This window comes from Schistocerca piceifrons, chromosome 2 (assembly GCF_021461385.2).
Source record: "Schistocerca piceifrons isolate TAMUIC-IGC-003096 chromosome 2, iqSchPice1.1, whole genome shotgun sequence".
In the NCBI taxonomy this organism is placed as follows: Eukaryota; Metazoa; Arthropoda; class Insecta; order Orthoptera; family Acrididae; genus Schistocerca; species Schistocerca piceifrons.
In genome coordinates this window covers 313,034,893-313,057,750 of record NC_060139.1, presented here as the reverse complement: position 1 = coordinate 313,057,750, position 22,858 = coordinate 313,034,893, and the positions used below count along the sequence as shown (strand labels likewise).

Here is a 22,858-nt window from a genome sequence, read left to right as displayed (position 1 = left end):
TTATGAGACTAGATTTTATTTGCGAGAACTGTAAACTGTAACTGACCAGCGAACTGTGTAAGGACCGTATTCGTGTAAATGTAAATTACCAGAGAACTGTATAAGAACTACGATACTTAAGCTTGAAATTGTCTTTGAACTGTGTTTCGAACTTCAGGGAAACTATAACAAAAAAATGGTTCAAATGGCTCTGAGCACTATGGGACTCAACATCTGAGGTCATCAGTCCCCTAGAACTTAGAACTACTTAAACCTAACTAACCTAAGGACATCACACACATCCATGCCCGAAACAGGATTCGAACCTCCGACCGTAGCGGTCACGCGGTTCCAAACTGAAGCGCCCAGACCCGCACGGCCCAAACTATAACAATTGATACCGCAAAATAAAATTTCCTTTACAGTGACATGTAATACCGGTGTAAATCGGAAATAGGAATGGGCTTACGTTATAAATCATCACTTCAAAGTTCTTAATGCTACTCACGTCGTTCCCCTACGCTCTGTAAAGAAGTATGGGACTTCAACATCATCAATGCTACGAGACGACGCAGCGTGCAGAACAGCGGAGCTGCGTGAGGCAGCGACCAAAACAGGTGCGACGGCAGCCAGCAGCGGCCGGCGCAGTTAGCAGTACCACACCACAACAGTGGAGTTGCAGTCACCTGTGCAGCCACAGCTGCGAGAATCAGCGACAGTACGTCGAGGAAGAAAAGTAGGCTAGTGTAACTGTTGAGCTGGCATATAGCAGTGAAAGATTTGTAATTGGAACATTAGTATTAGTAAAAGGAAGTAAGTCACCATACAGCATCAGCTAACACTTTACCAACTCAGGATGATGATCAGGATACGAGGTCTATGCTAAAATTAATTTTGCAAGACAAAAAAATAAAAAATAAAAACACGCACAAAAGAAAATAGATACTGGGCATAACAAAATAGTGAAAATGGATAAGGGATTAAAAGATGGTAAAGCTCAACTTACCGCTAAGTTCGATGCCCTGGAACAAACGCTTACAAATCTTAAAGCTATAACTGAGGGATGTTGGAAGAAAATAGATAACGAAACAAAAGAAGGGAGTTAAAAAATCTGAAGTTTGTAAGTCAGAAATAAATAAAAAGGTAGAACATGAAATCAAAACGGTAAATAAGAATTTGCAGGATCAAAATTGGGTAATACAAACAAATAATGACATTAGTAATGTAAGGCAGAACAAAGAAAAGCAATCAAAGCAGGGAATGGTAATTGTTACAGTAGAGTAATTACCATGAAATACTTAGTCGTGGTTCAATATTTCTGCAGGGTGCTTCCAGCAACTTGTTAAGTCCACGCCAAGTCGAACTGCTGCACTATGCCGGCCAAAAGTATGTCCGACACGATATTAGGAGGTATCAAGTGACTTTCGTCATTTCAGTGTCGTGATACATAGCATGAAGGACACTTAGGGAGTCAAGTGAGCAATTTGATAACACAGTTACACCTCATCTGCTCCACTGCTAAATACTGGGTGATTTAGTGTGGCAGTCGAGGCCAGCCGGTGTGGCCGAGCGGTTCTAGGCGCTTCAGTCTCGAACCGCGCGAGCGCTACGGTCGCAGGTTCGAATCCTGCCTTGGGCATGGATGTGTGTGATGTCCTTAGGTTGGTTAGGTTTAGGTAGTTCTAAGTTCTAGGGGACTGATGCCCTCAGATGTTAAGTCCCATAGTGCTCAGAGCTATTTGAACCATTTTTGTGGCAGTCGAGATACGTACGATAGCGTGCCTGATTGTCGTCAAACGAGAAACGTGTGCGTGCAGTACTATGAGCACGACTGTTGCCATCTTACTCATAGTGTTAAAATAAACATCCTGCTTCATGTCCATGGTAACCTGAACGACTGGTCCGAAGTCATGGTACGAAAAACACCCCCAGAAAATCACTAAACCATCCGACCTGAGCTTACCTTCCATACCATGTGGGTTAAAAGCTTCATTGAGCTGTCTGTTCCCCTTATATTTGTCAGGTAGATGTATCAAAAAGTTGTTCTCATATTGTTTGAAGGCCAAGCGACCGACTGCTCATCGCGTCGTATCGTTTAAATAATCTATTCCCCACAAGTCGAAGCTGTAGATCTGTTTTTACGAAGTCCGATGGAATAGTCATGACCACTTATTATGTGGAACTGGCAATAGTATTTTTATGGCCAACGAGCCTTCAAACAGTGATCATGCTCAATAACCACGACGGTCTGATACATCGAAAGAGTATGATATGAATGGCCTAAAGATTTAAAAGTAGCAATAGTTCACATACTAAAAGGATTAATTGTATGTCGATACTAGTAAAATTCCCTTTTATCTGCCAGCAATGAAAAACACGTTACACTAGTTTCTGCTTTGTGACCACTGAAGATGTATAGCTTCATGTGCTATTGCGAGCAATGTTGCAGTGATGGGATGGCGAGGGGCGGCGACTCGAGCGCACCGAGAGTTTCTCGAGCCTCTACTTCTCAAGCAGTTCTCGAGAAGCTCACGAGAAATGGCTCGGCGGCGTGTGCCGCTGCGCGCCAGTTGGCTTCGACAACATACGCCGCCCCGCTGTTGTTTTACGAATTGAATGCCGCCGCTAGACAAACACGCTCGCTGCTCGCTGTGCTCGTAACTAGTGTGTCTCAGGTTTCATTCGAGTAAAGTTGTTATTCAAATCAATATGGACACTCGAAAACGAACATCATGGTGCTGGCAATACTTTGCGGAGGATGGAGATAACGTTACTTGCAACATTTGTCGTAAAAATCTCCGTAATATATCAAAAAATACAACGGGCATGATTAGACATCTTAAACTGCACAATTTATCGAGCAATAAAACAGCGACGTCCGTGGATACAGAGGCTTATTCTTCCAATAGTGCGAGGCAGACAGAAATCCAGGTACGTATGGTACAAAAGGTGAATTCCGTGCAAAAGTTCGGAAAGTGTCCGAAGCGGTCCGCCACGCTTAAAAAACATTGATGTTTTAATCGTACTCCGATAACATACAACATACCCCAAAATCAAACCTATACTATCCTAGCTTTTTCACGATACGGTATGTAATTTTATTGGACTAGTTGTCGAGCATAACGTATCCCCTTGCAGGAGCACTGATCTAAATCTTACGTTTCTCTTCATAGAGGGAAGTAAACGGCAACTGCCAGGTGAAGTACTAGTGGCCATGATAACAGACGATTTTCAACCGCTTTCAATCGTTGAGGACACTGGTTTTCGACGTTTTGTTTTACTGCTGGACCCACAATACTCGATACCAAATCGAAAAAAGTTGCGCCTCATGATTGAGGACGCTTACCATTAACAGAAAGAGGCTGTAAACTTGGCCGTGGAAGACTCTACTTGTGTTTCTTTAAAGGCCAATATTTGGACCTCACTCAATAGTGAGGCATATATTGCTGTAACTGGTCATTTCATTAACACTAATTGGTGCCTGAAAGCGTTAGCTCTCGAGACATTCCTTTTCCCAGAAAAGCATAAAGCGCTAAATATTAGTGAGGCGTTAAATAACGTGATTTCAAAATAGAACATTGAAAACAAAGTTGTAGGCATCACAACTGACAACGCCAGTAACATGACGGCAGCCGTACAACTTATTCATAGTTACAACATAGATATGCAACATGTGCCTTGTTTAGCATACACCATCAATTAAGTTGTGAAAAGTTCTTTGAACACCGACAGTGAGCTCTGCATAATGCGGGAAAAGGCCAAAAAAATTGTTAGCTATTTTAAAACAAGTTTCAATGCTAATGAAAAACTCCATGAGATCCAGGCTCTAATGGAAAAACCTGTTCATAAATTGATTCAGGAAACCGAAATCGGATGGAACAGTGCGCCCACGTTTTATATGCTACAACGTCTAGTGGAGCAAAAGGAATGCATTGCAGTCTGTTTATCATTGTATTCAGGTGTAGAGAACCTCCCAGCTGGCGAGTGGCGAATTTTGAGAGAATGTTTATGTGTACTGAAGTCATTTGAAGTGGTAACAAGTGAAATCTCAACTGAAAACTATACCTCTCTTTCGAAAGCTATTCCAATAATCAGACAGCTAATCCTAACCGTATGCAATGGGAAGTGGGCTACCACGACAGCGCAAGAGCTATAGCAACATCTGTACAACTCACTAATAGCCCGGCTAGGATTAATAGAAACAAACGAAGTACATGCCACAGTTCTCCCAAGATTCAAAACATTACCATTTACGAATCCCATTCATTCAGAACATGCCGTTGCAAGCCTAATTGCAGAGTGCACAAATTTGGTAGAGACCGTACGTCATCTACTCAATCGGCTGCTAACGACACTAGCCACGAGTGCCATTTCGTACAAAACGCCAGTAGTTCCTTATGGGCTTCTTTCGATGAAGAGGTTTCCAATAAAAATCTAATGAAAAGCGGGTGTGATAGCGTAGACCTGGAGGTACAACGATATTTGGAAGAACCGTACTTACAACGCACGGATAATCCTTAACACTGCTGGAAAAAAATTGAAACAGTTACCCAAGTCTAGATGTCGTGGCAAAAAAATATCTTGCAATACCTGCAACTTCTGTTACCAGCGAAAGAGTATTTTCGAAAATAGGACTACTTACAAACAAAGAAGCAGACTAAAAGGCCAATTGGTTAATAAAATCATATTTCTAAACAAAAATCGACGGCAGTGTAGCAATGGGATGTAAAAATGCCTTCTGCTGAACAACTTTTGTTTCCTTTCTTTCTCCAGTAAGTAAACGCATGTACGCAGTTTCTGTATATAAAAGGCTATAGCACTTCTCTTTTACGTTTAAGCATGCGTCCATACACAGAATGTACAAGGTAATTTGTTTTGCAAGAATAAAGCTTCTGTTTCATGCGAATTCTGTGCTTTGTTTTAAACAACAATTCTATGATTTTTTCTTATGAGACATATACTAATACTTCAGTACACATTAATAACGGTAGTACAGTTGATATCAATCACAGAATTTCACATTTTTCCGTGCACGTACGTACGACGAGTACGACCGCTGTGGCTCAGTGCTTCGTGTACTGAAGGTTTGCGCAATTTCTCAGAGAGCGCAGCACTGTCAGCTTCTCGAGCGTACCCGAGACATTCTCGAGAAATTGCCTTCGCGTCGCGCGTTTCTCGAGCGCGATCATAGCCCATCCCTGATGTAGGGTCGCCTACATACATAGCCCCCATGCTCCCCCACACACAGAGCGTTACGTGGCGTTACCAATAAGAAAACCTAAACAGCCTACTTACAATGGGAGCTCCAACGTTAGGCGGGAGATGGAGCCGCTTAGGGAAATAGCGGAAAGGTCGGGGAAGAAAGCCAGTGTTCACTGTGTCTGTTTGCCGGGGGGTCTCATCCGAGATGTGGAGGAGGCCCTGTCGGCGGCGATAGAGAGCACTGGGTGCACCCGACTGCAAATTGTTGCTCATGTCGGCACCAATGACGCCTGCCGTCTGGGTTCAGAGGTCATCCTCAGTTCGTACAGGCGGTTGGCGGAATTGGTGAAGGCGGAAAGCCTCGCTCGCGGATTGGAATCAGAGCTAACTATTTGTAGTCTCGTTCCCAGAACCGATCGCGGTCCTCTGGTTTGGAGCCAAGTGGAAGGCTTAAACCAGAGGCTCAGACGATTCTGCGGAGATCTGAGGTGCAAAATTCTCGACCTCCGCTATCGGGAGGAGAAATGTAGGGTCCCCCTGAATAGGTCAGGCGTGCACTACACGCCGGAAGCGGCTACAAGGGTAGCGGAGTACGTGTGGAGTGCACATGGGTTTTTTTTAGGTTAGAGACTTCCCTCCCTAGGCCCGACAAAACGCCTCCTGAGACGCGGCAAGGTAGGAGTAGGCAAAATGCAACAGGGAATAACAATACTAATGTGCTAATAGTAAACTGCAGGAGCGTCTATAGAAAGGTCCCAGAACTGCTCTCATTAATAATCGGTCACAACGCCCATATAGTACTAGGGACAGAAAGTTGGCTGAAACCAGACGTAAACGGTAATGAAATCCTAAACTCAGATTGGAATGTATACCGCAGAGACAGGCTGGACAGTGAAGGGGGAGGCGTGTTTATAGCGATAAGAAGTGCAATAGTATCGAAGGAAATTGACGGAGATCCGAAATGTGAAATGATTTGGGTGAAGGTCACGGTTAAAGCAGGCTCAGACATGGTAATTGGATGTCTCTACAGGCCCCCTGGCTCAGCAGCTGCTGTGGCTGAGCACCTGAAGGATAATTTGGAAAATATTTCGAGTAGATTTCCCCACCATGTTATGGTTCTGGGTGGAGATTTTAATTTGCCGGATATAGACTGGGAGACTCAAACGTTCATGACGGGTGGCAGGGACAAAGAATCCGGTGAAATTTTTTTAAGTGCTTTATCTGAAAACTACCTTGAGCAGTTAAACAGAGAACCGACTCGTGGCGATAACATATTAGACCTTCTGGTGACAAACAGACCCGAACTATTTGAAACAGTTAACGCAGAACAGGGAATCAGCAATCATAAAGCGGTTACGGCATCAATGATTTCAGCCGTAAATAGAAATATTAAAAAAGGTAGGAAGATTTTTCTGTTTAGCAAAAGTGACAAAAAGCAGATTACAGAGTACCTGACAGCTCAACACAAAAGTTTTGTCTCAAGTACAGATAGTGTTGAGGATCAGTGGACAAAATTCAAAACCATCGTACAATATGCGTTAGATGAGTATGTGCCAAGCAAGATCGTAAGAGATGGAAAAGAGCCACCGTGGCACAACAACCGAGTTAGAAAACTGCTGCGAAAGCAAAGGGAACTTCACAGCAAACATAAGCATAGCCAAAGCCTTGCAGACAAACAAAAATTACGCGAAGCGAAATGTAGTGTGAGGAGGGCTATGCGAGAGGCGTTCAATGAATTCGAAAGTAAAGTTCTATGTACTGACTTGGCAGAAAATCCTAAGAAATTTTGGTCTTATGTCAAAGCGGTAGGTGGATCAAAACAAAATGTCCAGACACTCTGTGACCAAAATGGTACTGAAACAGAGGATGACAGACTAAAGGCCGAAATACTAAATGCGTTTTTCCAAAGCTGTTTCACAGAGGAAGACTGCACTGTAGTTCCTTCTCTAGATTGTCGTACAGATGACAAAATGGTAGATGTCGAAATAGACGACAGAGGGATAGAGAAACAATTAAAATCGCTCAAAAGAGGAAAGGCCGCTGGACCTGATGGGATACCAGTTCGATTTTACACAGGGTACGCGAAGGAACTTGCCCCCTTCTTGCAGCGGTGTACCGTAGGTGTCTTAGAAGAGCGTAGCGTTCCAAAGGATTGGAAAAGGGCACAGGTCATCCCCGTTTTCAAGAAGGGACGTCGAACAGATGTGCAGAACTATAGACCTATATCTCTAACGTCGATCAGTTGTAGAATTTTGGAACACGTATTATGGTCGAGCATAATGACTTTTCTGGAGACTAGAAATCTACTCTGTAGGAATCAGCATGGGTTTCGAAAAAGATGGTCGTGTGAAACCCAGATCGCGCTATTCGTCCACGAGACTCAGAGGGCCATAGACACGGGTTCACAGGTAGATGCCGTGTTTCTTGACTTCCGCAAGGCGTTCGATACAGTTCCCCACAGTCGTTTAATGAACAAAGTAAGAGCATATGGGCTATCAGACCAATTGTGTGATTGGATTGAAGAGTTCCTAGGTAACAGAACGCAGCATGTCATTCTCAATGGAGAGAAGTCTTCCGAAGTAAGAGTGATTTCAGGTGTGCCGCAGGGGAGTGTCATAGGAGCTTTGCTATTCACAATATACATAAATGACCTTGTGGATGACATCGGAAGTTCACTGAGGCTTTTTGCAGATGATGCTGTGGTGTATCGAGAGGTTGTAACAATGGAAAATTGTACTGAAATGCAGGAGGATCTGCAGCGAATTGACGCATAGTGCAGGGAATGGCAATTGAATCTCAATGTAGACAAGTGTAATGTGCTGGGAATACATAGAAAGATAGATCCCTTATCATTTAGCTACAAAATAGCAGGTCAGCAACTGGAAGCGGTTAATTCCATAAATTATCTGGGAGTACGCATTAGGAGTGATTTAAAATGGAATGATCATATAAAATTGATCGTCGGTAAAGCAGATGCCAGACTGAGATTCATTGGAAGAATCCTAAGGAAATGCAACCCGAAAACAAAGGAAGTAGGTTACAGTACGCTTGTTCGCCCACTGCTTGAATACTGCTCAGCAGTGTGGGATCCGTACCAGATAGTGTTGATAGAAGAGATAGAGAAGATCCAACGGAGAGCAGCGCGCTTCGTTACAGGATCATTAAGTAATCGCGAAAGCGTTACGGAGATGATAGATAAACTCCAGTGGAAGACTCTGCAGGAGAGACGCTCAGTAGCTCGGTACGGGCTTTTGTTAAAGTTTCGAGCACATACCTTCACCGAAGAGTCAAGCAGTATATTGCTCCCTCCTACGTATATCTCGCGAAGAGACCATGAAGATAAAATCAGAGAGATTAGAGCCCACACAGAAGCATACCGACAATCCTTCTTTCCACGAACCATACGAGACTGGAATAGAAGGGAGAACCGATGCAGGTACTCAAGGTACCCTCCGCCACACACCGTCAGGTGGCTTGCGGGGTATGGATGTAGATGTAGATGTACAACAACATCGTTTAGGAGCCACGATTGGTCTTCAGAATTTGACTGGAATTCCTTATTTACCAGCTGACATTCTTCCAAATACGGTTTCAGAAAAGTAAGACAAATTTTGTTAACGTCATCACTGTACATATTATGGAGGACTTGGACACCATAGCACTTCACATGAAGCGCTGCTATCTCAAAGTGGGTTTTTAGTTCGAGCCACTGACACAAAGCACGAGAAACAGCCTCTAAAATAGACATCCAACGTGTATTGCACTTCTGAAACTATTTTCTATGGATTAGCTCTGTCATTTATTGCATTGAACAACTTTCTATAAGCAATTTGACGAGATGAAGACTTGGAAAACCAAGAATACATTTCTCACAACAAAAATTCCTAATTCTGGGGCAAAGTTTCAGCTGCGGCAGAAGATACCGCCAGCTGCACAGAATGGAAGACACTAGGAGTTATGGCAAGATGAGGAACATCTCATTTCAAATTCTAATACACACCATTATTTATGTGTACCATAACTGCTTCACTGTCAGTACCGGTACCCAAACCGCGCACTACATGAATGTTCAAGCCGTACTTGTTAAGCAAAGATTTCAGACCTTCGGTTACTGCCACTGCGTTGCCTTCCTCTAACTCTACCATTTCCAAGAATGTGGAAACAACGCGACCATGTGCCTCAGAAAAGTATATCACACACACGCAGCTAACAATTTACTGGCACTAATGTCTGTAGATTCATCCGAATGTACACTGAAATATCAGTCTCCTATGTCCTTTTTCAGACTGGTCTCGAAATTTGGGTAAAGAACGTTTTTAATCACACCACTACACTTCCTTCTGTGCCAACGCATCTGAGAGACATGGTCAGCACCTGTAAAACACCGTTTTGGGAGGCTGCAGAGGTGATCCACAGATCTTATTGCTGAACAGTTAGCCACAAATAAATATAATGCAGCTTCTGCAACAGAAACTTCATTGGCCTGCCTAACTTCATGTGCATCTAATTTCAACTGCCCCTGTGAAGAAAAGGGTGCCGCACCTTTTACATGCTTTTTGTTTTTTGAATGATTCAATAAATCCGACAGACGCGAATGTAAATTGCACTGGCAAAATCGACATCGCCGACTAGAAGGATCGGCGGGGATCTCAAGAAGCCAGTCTTTCAATTTTTTGTTGCTAACCCACTCTTTTCTAAACTTTTGGGTGTATTTTTCGTCCTCTTGCTTCCACATTTTGATGAGATAACTAATAAAGAAGTAAAGAAAATCACTGATTACAACGCAAGTAACTGCACCATAAACATTAACAACTCAACACTATGTATGCACTGTACCGACTTCGGTCCACGGTAACTTGTACTCGTAACTGCAATACTAAAGGCAAAGACCTAAGAATAGAAGGATTGTTCTGCTGTGCTGAGGCAGGGGAAACACTATATCAAAATCTGATTATTAAGAGTTGGCTGGAGCTATATTGTTGCCAGTTTAGGATTTTTCGCGCTAAATATAATTTCAAATTGTGTATTGGAAAGACTGAATTAAACGGAAAAATATTGTTGCAGACATCAGTCCACAAATCTGTTAAAAAGTCCGTTGACCGCTAAACGCAAAATTTCACCCGCTGACAGTTTGTAAAATCCGTTATATTTGGCGGAAATTCCGCTAACTTGGCAACCCTGAACATAACTCTCTCAACAGTACTGTACAAATTGTTATGCCAAATGTTTGTTGCTTGTTTCTGTCGGCACTGTTATTAAAATAGTACCTGCTTTTCCCATTTCCTGTATTAGCACAAATTATCTAACGAATGCAAATTCTATGAATAAACATTATTCCAGTTTAAAAAAGATTTATTTTAAATGAAACATTCCAGCACTGCTGCTATGGTATTTACTCGTTTATTAGTAAAAACCAAGGCTAAGCAAAGATCGAAAAATATCGGTTATTCAAGACTAACATACCTGTAGCGGTTTTAATCAGTCGATTTTTCCCGTTCCTAATACCGACTAAAACACACACACACACACACACACACACACACACACACGCACGCACAGGGTCACTCGACCACCGATTAACAGTTCCACGTGATCTACAAGCGCTCAGGGACGACTGCGCTCTTCGTTCGGTGAGCTAACTTAGAAAACTCATAGAATATGTTTTCAGATCGAAATCTACAAATATTCTTCAATTCCCGCACATCGCTCCCGTGAGTATTGGGAGAATAAATTAGACTAGTGACAGACCGCAGAGAATATGTTAAGACCCACCGTCAGTGAAAAGCAAAGAATACGTGGTACAATAACATGTACGTACTATCAAGTATTTTAGAGGAAATGATAAGCATACGATGTATACCGGTGTATCTGAGTTATACTTTCGCTGTTGTCGGTTCACCACCGTTGCCTGCATTCCATTTGGTGAATGCTCCGCTAGTTCCCAGTTCTGGCTCACCTGCTATATCCACATACCAGTATGACGATCGTAATCAGTCTGCACACCAACAAAGCCCGAACCGTTGTTCCACTCAGCGTGGTTACAGCAATTTCTCGCCACTGGAAGGACAGTGTAGTGTCATGCGCGGAGTTGCATCAGCCCGCTGCTGCTTGCGGCGAACTACAGCTGCCGGCTGTCTTTACCTGGCAAGGAGGTGGGGGCAGGTGGAGGGGATCGCGTCGGGCAACAGTCACGTTCTCAATACAACGGACCTAGTGGCTGTACCTCAATAAAAATGTTTCCTACAGTTCAGAGCATCTCGAAAATTCTCGCACCACTGCAAAGATTTGTCATATAGTCATTAGTGGCTGTAAGGTTGAGAAACAGCTGAAATAGCTGAACTGAACTAGGCTCTAGTGCTTGGCGGAATTCAAGTGGTACAGAATTTGCGGCTGAGCTTTTAATAATAATACGGGGTACTTATAAATTACACTACTGGTCATTAAAATTGCTACACCAAGAAGAAATGCAGATAATAAACGGGTATTCATTGGACAAATTTATTATACTAGAACTGACATGTGATTACATTTTCACGCAATTTGGGTACACAGATCCTGAGAAATCAGTACCCAGAACAACCACCTCTGGCCGTAATAACGGCCTTGATACGCCTGGGCATTGAGTCAAACAGAGCCTGGATGGCGTGTACAGGTACAGCTGCCCATGCAACTTCAACACGATATCGCAGTTCATCAAGAGTAGTGACTGGCGTATTGTGACCAGCCAGTTGCTCGGCCACTATTGACCAGACGTTTTCAATTGGTGAGAGATCTGGAGAGTGTGCTGGCCAGGGCAGCAGTCGAACATTTTCTGTATCCAGAAATGCCCGTACAGGACCTGCAACATGCGGTCGTGCATTAACCTGCTGAAATGTAGGGTTCCCCAGGGATCGGATGAAGGGTAGAGCCACGGGTCGTAACACATCTGAAATGTAATGTCCACTGTTCGAAATGCCGTCAATGCGAACAAGTGGTAACCGAGACATGTAACCAATGGCACCCCATACCATCACGCGGGTGATACGCCAGTATCGCGATGACGAATACACGCTTCCAATGTGCGTTCACCGCGATGTCGCCAAACACGGATGCGACCATCGTGATGCTGTAAACAGAACCTGGATTCATCCGAAAAAATGACGTTTTGCCATTCGTGCAGCCAGGTTCGTCGTTGAGTAGCCTACACCACCGCAGGCGCTCCTGTCTGTGATGCAGCGCCAAGGGTAACCGCAGCCATGGTCTCCGAGCTGATAGTCCATGCAGCTGCAAACGTCGTCGAACTGTTCGTGCAGATGGTTGTTGTCTTGCAAACGTCCTGTTGACTCAGGGATCGAGACGTGGCTGCACGATCCCCTACAGCCATGTGGGTAAGATGTCTGTAATCCCGACTGCTAGTGATACGAGGCCGTTGGCATCAAGCACGGCGTTCCGTATGACCCTCCTGAACCCACCGATTCCATATTCTGCTAACAGTCATTGGTTCTCGAGCAACGCGTGCAGCAATGTCGCGATACGATAAACCGCAATCGCGATAGGCTACAATCCGCCCTTTATCAAAGTCGGAAACGTGATGTTATGCATTTCTCCTCCTTACACGAGGCATCACAACATCGTTTCTCCAGGCAACGCCGGTCAACTGCTGTTTGTGTATGAGAAATCGGTTGAAACTTTCGTAATGTCAGCACGTTGTAGGTGTCGCCACCGGCGCCAACCTTGTGTGAATGCTCTGAAAAGCTAATCATTTGCATATCACAGCATCTTCTTCCTGTCGGTTAAATTTCGCGTCAGTAGCACGTCATCTTCGTGGTGTAGCAATTTTAATGGCCAGTAGTGTAGTTATACAAAAGTAATCTTTGATCGTGATAAAGGTAAATAACTTACAGAAATGTCCGATGCAGCACTGAACGCAGTGTATCCTCAAGATTTATTTACAAATGTTCAGTGTGGCTATCTTTTGTATCACGACAAATGTCCGATGTGTAATCGATATCCTGCCAAATCCTATGATGCAAGTCTGCTTGTGTTCTCCGTTGTTCCAGATCGTCGTCGTTTCCCAGAAGGGAAGGAACAAACACTCTGCCTTTAATGTAACCCATACACAGAAGTTCATTTGGATTAAATCAGGTTCAAATGGCTCTGAGCGCAATGGGACTTAACATCTGAGGTCATCAGTCCCCTAGAACTTAGAACTACTTAACCCTAACTAACCTAAGGAAATCACACACATCCATGTCCGAGGCAGGATTCGAACGTGCGACCGTTGCGGTCGCGCTGTTCCAGACTGAAGTGCCCAGAACCGCTCGGCCACACCGGCCGGCTAAATCAGGTGGTCGTGGTGGCCAGAATATTGTTCCACCATGTCCAATCCAAATTGGCACATTCCTACGGAGATACGAGACAACTTCACGATGGTAACGTGATGTCACGCTATCTTTCTGGAGAGTAAATTCTACACCCGTATTCTATTGTTTATTGAGGCATCAGATAATGCTGAAGGACATCCAGTTACGATATGCTAGCTACAGCTGATTCGGCAAAAGGAAAGGACTGTAAACCTTGTTACAGCTTACAACGATAAAACATTTTACCTTAGACGAGTCCGTACATGTTTGATTACGTTACCTGGTTCTGCCAACGCCACCTAGGAACAAGGCCTCACATCGTGAGTCTAAGGAACCTGTGACGTCACGGGTAGGGGTCTAAGAAGCTAGGAACCGACTACCGACACACGTGATTCGTAGCGTTTCCATGTTGTACTTTGTGCTGTTCGTGAGTGGTTATTTGATCTATACTCAGTTACGATGCCCCGAAGGTGTTGTATGCCGAATTGCAGGGGCAATTACGATAATGGACCTAAAGTCAGTGTATTTTATTTTCCATCTGACGAGAATTTAAGACGAAAATGGTTATCGGCTGTTCACAGACAAGACTGGACACCGAGTAAGCACTCTGTTGTAAGTATCAGTGTATTTGTTTGGTTAGTGTGTCGTAGTTACTTGAAATGTAGTACAGCTGAACAAAATACAGTAAACAGAAGAACATATTTATAATCTCATACCTCGTTAATTTTCCTTATATGTTTTAAAGAGAACTGTATGCTTGTTTTTAGATATGTGAACTGCATTTCAACAAGGACGACATTTTAAGCAGTACCAGTATGTATGACCCGAAAACTGGTATACTCTTGACAGCACCGTTGGATCGTCGACGCTTGAGAAAAGGTGAGTTACGAAACACGCTCTTAGTAAAGTACAGTGGCATAAGAACTATCTTTATTTCACTTATATGCTGTGAGATCGGTTTCATACTTCGTTATTAATTTTTTCAGATGCTATCCCATCGAAGTTGCCTGGATGCCCATCTTACTTGTCGAGTCATCAAACTGCAGTACGAGAGGACCCAGAAATTCGCAGGGGGCGTTTAGAAAATCGTGCTCTTCAAATTGCTATCCAAGAAAGTGTGGACACACATGCGAAAATGATTGATGCGATATCGTTCGATAGTTTAGAACAAATGAAAACAAAGTTGAGTGAATGTGAAAAGCACAGTGACTGGGTAGTGATAAACAAATCTGACAGTGTGAGACTAGTGTTACTAAAGCATAATCCTTACCCAAGAATTTTTTGCCACGTAGTTATAAGCAGTGGTTTATTACTCAGTGTCTTCAATAATGATATTGAAGTGAAATGTATTGGAAACATGAAATTTCCCATGAAAGTAAACAACATACAGGTGGTAAGTGATGTTCTTAAGAACATTTATCTTCTGTATAATAGTTCTGAGGCTCCTGTAGATAACATTTTGTCTTTAATTGACCAGTTATTGCAAAATTTATTATAAAAGTTGCCAGGAAACGAAACTAAAATTACATTTTTGAAGGAACAGATTTCATTTTTGAAGTGCAGAAGTTCAACTCAATTTGGGTATGATACTAACTCTATGATAATGTGGTCATTAGTACATTCTATAAGCCCACATGCTTACAAATTTTTGAGGAACACTGACAGTTTTTCTATGCCTAGTCCTAACACCCTTTCAAGGCTTTGTAGTAAACTCTCAACAAATCCTGTCATTGAGCAACAGGGTCATCAGTTTATGAGCTACATCACAAATAAAGTAGGCACTTTATCCTCAGATGATAAAACTGTGCTCCTGTTGATGGATGAAATTCATCTGAAGTCTCAGCTTGATTACAAAGCTGGAAATGTTGTAGGATGTGCCTTTAACACTGAAAAATTTTTGTGTGCAACCAGCGCCTATGTTTTTATGGTTCAGAGCATGGAATCACCTTACAAGGATGTGGTATCTATTCTGCCAGTTCATACTATTCAGGGTGATGTTCTGTTCTCTTACATTAAAGCAGTCATTGTTAAATTAGAAGCAGTTGGATTTGAGGTGGTTGGTATAGTAGCAAACAATAATGCAATTAATAAGAAAGCAATGTCTAAGTTTTCTACTCCTCCAGATGTGAAAATAAAGTATGATCACCCTGTACAGTCTTCTCCAAATCGCCCATTGTATTATTTTGTGGACACTGTCCATATTTTGAAGTGTATCCGCAATAACTGGTTTAACCAAAAGGAGCAGATCTTGTGTTTTCCTGACTTCAGTGACAGTTTGAAGGGAGGTTTGTCTTCTGTTGGAGCACTGAAAGAATTGCACTTGATAGAAAAAGATGAACTATTGCAATATGGCAGTTTCTTAACTTTGAAGTCTCTATTTCCTAACTCAATTGAGCACCAAAATGTCAAGTTAGTGTTGCGTATTTTCAGTGATACGACAGTTGTTGCTTTGGACACATTTGGTTCAAAGAAAGCAATTAGCAACTGGGAAAGTACTGCAACATTCATAAAAATAATAAATCGTTGGTGGAATATTGTAAATGTAAAAACATTACTCAAGGGACAGAGGTTAAGAAATATTTTCCAAGAACCTGTGACTAGTAAATCCCATCACATACAAGAATTCTTACAGTGCTTCATCTCATGGTTATGTTCTTGGGAAGAGTGTAGTGATGAAAGAAAACTTACTCGAGAGACACATAGCGCTTTGAAACACACAACTGCTGCTTTGATAGACTTCAGTGACTACTGGCTTTCTGAGAAAAACAGATCATATTTGCTGTTAGGAAATGTACAGACAGACAGTTTAGAAGACAGGTTCGGCAAATACCGCCAGCTATGTGGGGGAAATTATCATGTTTCTCTAAGACAAGTTTTTGAAACTGAACAAAAACTAAGGGCACAGTCTATGTTTTCCCTTGTGCTTCGGTCGAAAGTAGTTGGGGATGTTGTTATTAAGACCACTGATATTTTTTCTACTCATACTCAAATTCAGGGATTAAAAGAAACATCAATACCAGAATTTTTAAATGTAGCAGTAGATGAAAATGATGTTGATGGAATAGATGAGAATACTTGGCCACTGTTGCATTACATAGCAGGTTACTGCTCACACAAAGCTATTAAAAAAAACCATTGTGAATATTGTAAGGTATTCCTTACTACAGATGAAATGAAGCAGGGTGGTGATGATTTGATTATGGTAAAAGACAGAGGAGGGTTGACATATCCTGCAGATGATGTAGTAGTGTGTGTGACATATGTCTATTTAACTCTACAGAAAATTCTGAAAGACCAGGAAATTTTATTTTTAGAACAGGCAAATCAGAGAAATGTACTTGTGAAGGTAGCATCCCACAACATTCCCAGCAATCTTTTTTATGGGTTTCACTGTAAAAATAAACACTCGATTGATTCAGTCATGAATTGCATACTGTTTTGCTGTGCAAATATTTTGCTAAACAATTACACCAAGAGGAGAAATGATGTAACTACTGTTAAAAATGTAACTGTGTACAAAAGATTGAAAAAATGTTAAATTATACTGTTTGGGGCTTGGGAAGATGATGTGAAATAAATGTTTATTTCTATTTTCTGTTTTTATTTCATGCACAGTATCCCATACATCTTGTTGGTAAATGTTATGTATTGGACCCCTTCTGCTCTCTTCGAAATGGTGCAGCCGTAAACATGAGGCTTTGCTACAGTTTAATTTGTTACCACAAATTCTCTGTGAAACCCCAATCTCATAGAATTAGGGGAATAGTCTTTTCTGTTCATCAGTAAATATATAATTAATGCTGCTCCTGCTCTGTGGTTGACAAGTTTTTGTATATATTTTTGTCCAATCAGTAAATTAATTATTCTCACAAGGAGAACAATTCATTGCTAGTATTAGCATGCTAGTCTGCCATCATAAGTAAATATTAATCTGCAGAACAGGTCCAGTCTGTCAATACAACCAATATTTCGGGGAGGGGGGAGGACAATACATAACTTAAGCCATTCTTCATTTGAGAGAAATTGATAATGTTTTTGGAGTTTGGAATAGCAGTGCTTTTTTTCCTCTGGGACAACATTAAATAGTGAATAGTAAAAGAATTTAATTGTCATTTAGCTATTGCAGCAATAGACAGTCAAATTACAAATGTTTAAAAAGTATACAGCATGTATACAAAAATTACTTTACACAAATTAAAAAACAATGTTACAACAGATTTTCCATAAAGTAAAATATTCAAGCCAAAACGATTTGTGTAGTACATCTTAAATTGAAATCATTAAGGAAATTATGGTACACTCACCGAGCAGTTATCACTGTGATATTTACACTCATACATTCAAGTGAGTAGGGAGGATTTACTGATAACCAACTGTACTACTTGTGCTTGAATAAGTCAAATAAAGCTTCTACCCATTCTAGAGGCAGTTTGTTGAACAGCTTCATACTCACTACATTGCTGTTCTATGATTTAGATAATCTGCAGTAAGGTATGTGGAGATGCACACTATTTCTAGTTCTGGCATTACTGAAGATTGGGATACCACTCATCTGCTTTCACAAATGGCACTATAGATGACATTTTAAATTTTTACAATGCTGTAATACCCATTGCCAATGATCAGTGTATCAAATGACAAGTATTTTAATTAAAAGGTGGGGATCAGTATGTGGATGGGTGAATATAAATGGATCAGTTTGTACAGTAAAAAGTAATAATAGGTTCTTAAGATATGTCGTTACATGAAGCCGATGGGTGGTGTCCCATTCTTCAGATAAACCTCAGTTCCATGAGAGTGTAAATCCTGCCTAAGCTGGTATTCTGTTAAGTTAGTCTTTGTATACAGTAAAACAGTGAAAATGTGCAAATTTATAACAATTAATATTTTCAAGCTGATAAACAATGGCTTACAGTGGGCAAGTTTGTCAGAGTTTGTAATGATTCTAATGTGTGATTCCCATGTCAATTTATAATACCTAATAACTTAACACTACCTAGTCTTCTACTGGCAAATCTCTTAAACTAAGTAGTATGTAGAAGGTTCAGTGAAGTTTACACAAGTTTCTGTACGGTAATATTTTCTTAAGTATAAAACTGTAGATGACTGCCAAATGAGGTATCTGTCATACGAAACTAGAATTTGACATAGATACAAGTCCCAGAGTACCTGCTTCGATAGATTGTCAGTCTTTCCAATTGCGGTACCTCATTTTAAATTAAATTATGCAAGGTGACATACACGGTGAAAATAGTGCTGTCAGAGTTATGGAATTAGAAATTCGCATTTTCAAAACGCGAGTGACGGAAATTAAAAAGTATTTTCACCTTTGGAGCTATAGTTTACGAAATTTGAACAATGTAATTCTCCTGTGAGAATGATTAGCGTTTGTTTACAGATTTGTGTATAAAGCAGTGAGTAGTCTACCAGGAAACTGTTTAATGTTTTCATATACGTGGCGTAGAGCCTAACAAGCCGCTCGGTATTTCGGACCCCTAGTCGTGACGTCACGAGTCGCGCTGTGAGGCCTTGTTCCTAGGTGGCGTTGGTTCTGCTCACGCCATATCCGAATATTATGCCGATTCACTTAAGTGCAGGTGTGGAAGGTGGCTTCGTCACTGAACACAGATTTGTTAAGAAAATCATTGTAAATTTCTGTACAAAACTCAGCTCATTTTTCTCTGCCACTTTCACTTCCGGCTTGCAACAGTTCCAATTTGTAGGGTTTGAATGACAGGCGTTTTCGTAATACCTTCCACACTGTAACAATAGGCATATTCAATTCTAAGTTGCCGCGTATTGTTTATTTACCTGGACTACGAATGTAAGACTGCCGAACTTTTTCAGTTGCTATGTCAGAGACTGCTGGCCAACACTGACGACCTGGAGTCCTATGTGATACACAACCAGTTTCGATGAAGCGATTGTACCAATCAATAACAGTTTGTGTTTTAGGCGGTGGCTTGCGATATTTAGTCTGGAATTGTCTCTGTACCGTAGTAGCGGATTTGCATTCATAAAACCATAAACAACACTGCGCACGCTCTGCGCCGTTATACGACTCCATGATGGCGATTGGAATAACTGATATCGAAGAACATTTCACGCACTACCCTGATGTGAGGCTAGTTGCTTCATTGAATCGTCTATGGTGTCACATTAGTTGCTGTTTCACTCACTGTGTCGCAAACACTGTTGTCGAAGGTAAAAAAAAGATTACATTTTACGAAAGCTAATCACTTCTTCCACACAGATACATTAAAATTCAATATTAAAATACCCACATGCCATCACGCCATATTTGATAACCTTGAAATTTTTGTGTTCGCTTAAGACTAGAATATCAGGAAGCGCCAACTTTAAATTCAAACGCTATTAACCTAGACTGTAAGAAAATATACGATCGCAGTTGAAATGTAAGCGAAAACGTTATGTAGGTCAGCTGACTGAAAAGGAAAGTGAAGATATAGTGTGTATTAGCTCCGCAAATGTGAACAAAAACAGTGGTAAAAAGTGTGCAAAATGTAAGAAACAAAACATTTACAGTGAAGAGAAATGTGTTACATGCCATATGATTGTAAAAATATCAGAAGAAAGGATGGGAAAATCGAAAAATTTCGTTAACGCAATCGCGAGTATAGCGTCCACATCGTCTTCCGGTCAACCTCGTGGTGAACATTATCGTGTATACTCAGACAAATGCTACTGCAACAAGCGAGCGGCGAAAGGTATTATGTGTGTTAAATGCAAAACCTTACACCATTACAGTTGTGCAAGTGCTAATCCGAAACAAAAATTCTGGGCTTGTCGGGAATGTTATGTAGACGACATTGAAAAAAAATTGATCAGTGCAGAATGCGAAAGTGAAGTGATTGCAACGTTGCTAACTGAGATCGGCATTTTAAAACGTAAATATGAGGCCTTAACACAAGAAGACCTACAGCCTGATATATTAAAGTATAAAAGCGAACTGCAAGAAGCAAAAATAATAATACGTTCATTAACTAATGAACTACAAAGACAGGCCTCACATAGAAAACACGCAGAGATCGATGAATTTCAACAGAAAATGCATACCAGCGAAGCGAAAATCTGTGCCCAAGTGAAATATTTGTCTCCAAGAATAAATAATCAGTCTTCACGAAATCTCACTGAGTTAAATATCTACTCAGATAGCCACGGACGCGGACTGGCGGAGGTACTACGAAACCATTACGATCTGAAAGTATGCAGTCTTGTGAAACCAGGAGCACCAATGCGGGAAATTATTAGGGACGTTTTACTGGACAAACAAGACAACAAAAATCGTCATGTTGTATTAATTGGAGGAGCAAATGACGTGTATTGTAACGAGTTAGCTAACGCTATTATCAGTCTCAAAAGTGCCCCCAGTTCGATAAAAAACCAAAAAGTAACTGTTATTGGTATACCACATAGGCATGACCTCATATCTGCCTCATGTGTGAACGCCGAAATTAAGGAAGCAAATAAACAGATACAAACAGCGTGTAAAGTGTACCCAAACATAAGATTTCTATCAATCGATTTCCTGGATAGATGCAGCTTTACAAAACATGGCATGCACCTGAATAGAAAAGGCAAGTCATCTCTGTGCAAAGCAATTTACGAAACGTTAGAACCATATAAAAAACAAAGTATCTATGAGTCAGTACCAGCCATTGTAATGAACTACCAATACATTACTGGAAGCAACCATGGAGGAAGTGAATCTGTCTTGGAGACAACAACTAAAGCAGCTGCAGAACCACAAATTGCTACAGCAGCACGATCAAATTCAGTAACAACTGCAGCACCAGCAAAACCAGCAACATCTGAACCAGCTCAAGCAACAAGACCAATAACAGCAGCAGCACAAGCAACAGAAGCAGAAATGGTGTCAACAACTGTAGCAGTTCCACTACAGTCACTGGCAGAAAAGAGGAAGGAAACCACAGGCATCAGTAATTACAGGGCAAAACCAACAGATACTACAACAACAGATCCACCACCAACAGAAACAGTGCCAATAAAAGAATCAAAGGCAGCAACAGCACGAAGAATCCTGTCAGCACCACCACCACATCCACTACCACCACCACCACCACCACCACCACCACCTCCGGCCACAGAAGCACTAGCAGCAACAACAGCAGCAGCAACTGAACCAACAACAACAGTAGCAGCAGCAACAAAACCATCAACAACAGTTGCAGCAACACAACACTGCCTAAGGAGGAGTCAAAGACAAGGTAAATCTACACCATTAAATAAGGATTTTTTTATGGCTTCAGACAAAGAAATGGAAAAGATTGTGACAAATCAGCAAGAAAATTTGCAGATAAGTCACAAATACTATGGAAAAAGCAGCACATTACCAGGTAATGACAAAAGAAAAAATACTTGCAAAACAGTCAGGATAATGAGTCAGAATATTCAATGCCTCAGAAACAAAGTACTAGATCTAGAAGTAGCTTTAAATAATCTTGCTGATGTCTCTTGTATTTGTTTATCTGAACACTGGTGCAAGGCTAGTGAATTAAGTCTCATAAATATAAGCAAGTTTAATTTAGCAACACATTATTGCCGAAGTGTTTTTAAAAATGGTGGGGTATGCATTTACTCTAGAGTAGGACTGCAGTTCAAAGTGAAAACAGAATTGGACCATCTAAATATAGAAAAACATTTTGAATCATGTGCCATAGAGTTAAAAACTGAGGAGAAGAGTGAAAAACTAGTTGTCATTACAGTATATAGATCTCCACTGGGTGACAAAAACATATTCTTCAAAAAAATAGAAGCAGCATTAAACACCTTTTATAGTAATGAAGTGAAATTATTCTTATGTGGAGATTTTAATATTAACTTGTTAATTGAAAGTGATGAAAAAAGACAGCTTTTGAGTATACTCAGCAGCTTCCACATGAAACCACTCTTTACAGATGCCACCAGAATAACAGAACTGTCATCTTCTCTTATAGACAATATTTTCTTAAATATGGAGAATGGTATCACTGAGCCACTAAACGTAAACTTAGGTCTTTCGGATCACAATACACTATTAACATACATAAATTACTCTATCCCCAAGGCAGTAAATTATAAGTGGGGATACAAAAGGCACTTCTATACAGAAAAAGTAAATAGTTTCATCCAGTTGTTAGCTAATGAAACCTGGGAAGATGTCTTTGCACAAACAACAACTGAGGAATCTTTCAATGCTTTTTCTAGTACATTCATGTCCCTATTTGAGATGTGTTTCCCAAAAAAGCTCACAAAGATCAATGTCATGCCTAGGAACACAAGCCAGTGGATAACACCTGCTATTAGAGTATCTA

General features: G+C 41.2%; 1 protein-coding gene across 1 annotated transcript; it reads left to right on the top strand.

Moving 5' to 3' along the window:
• The first annotated feature begins 2,435 nt into the window (after window positions 1-2,435).
• Window positions 2,436-22,477, top strand: LOC124775349 (myb-related transcription factor, partner of profilin-like). Its single transcript, XM_047250181.1, has 4 exons — window positions 2,436-2,636; window positions 14,291-14,402; window positions 21,194-21,663; window positions 22,463-22,477. Exons 1-4 carry the CDS (start codon window positions 2,436-2,438, stop codon window positions 22,475-22,477), a joined length of 798 nt encoding a protein of 265 aa, XP_047106137.1.
• The last annotated feature ends 381 nt before the right edge of the window (window positions 22,478-22,858 follow it).

Excerpts from the sequence above, each read along its gene's own strand:
- LOC124775349 (XM_047250181.1), top strand. The coding sequence starts at position 2,436 with ATGGCGAGGGGCGGCGACTCGAGCGCACCGAGAGTTTCTCGAGCCTCT. Across the intron at positions 2,637-14,290 it reads GCTCGCTGCTCGCTGTGCTC|ATATGTGAACTGCATTTCAA; the intron begins GTAACTAGTGTG and ends GCTTGTTTTTAG. Across the intron at positions 14,403-21,193 it reads TCGTCGACGCTTGAGAAAAG|TACCAGCCATTGTAATGAAC; the intron begins GTGAGTTACGAA and ends TCTATGAGTCAG.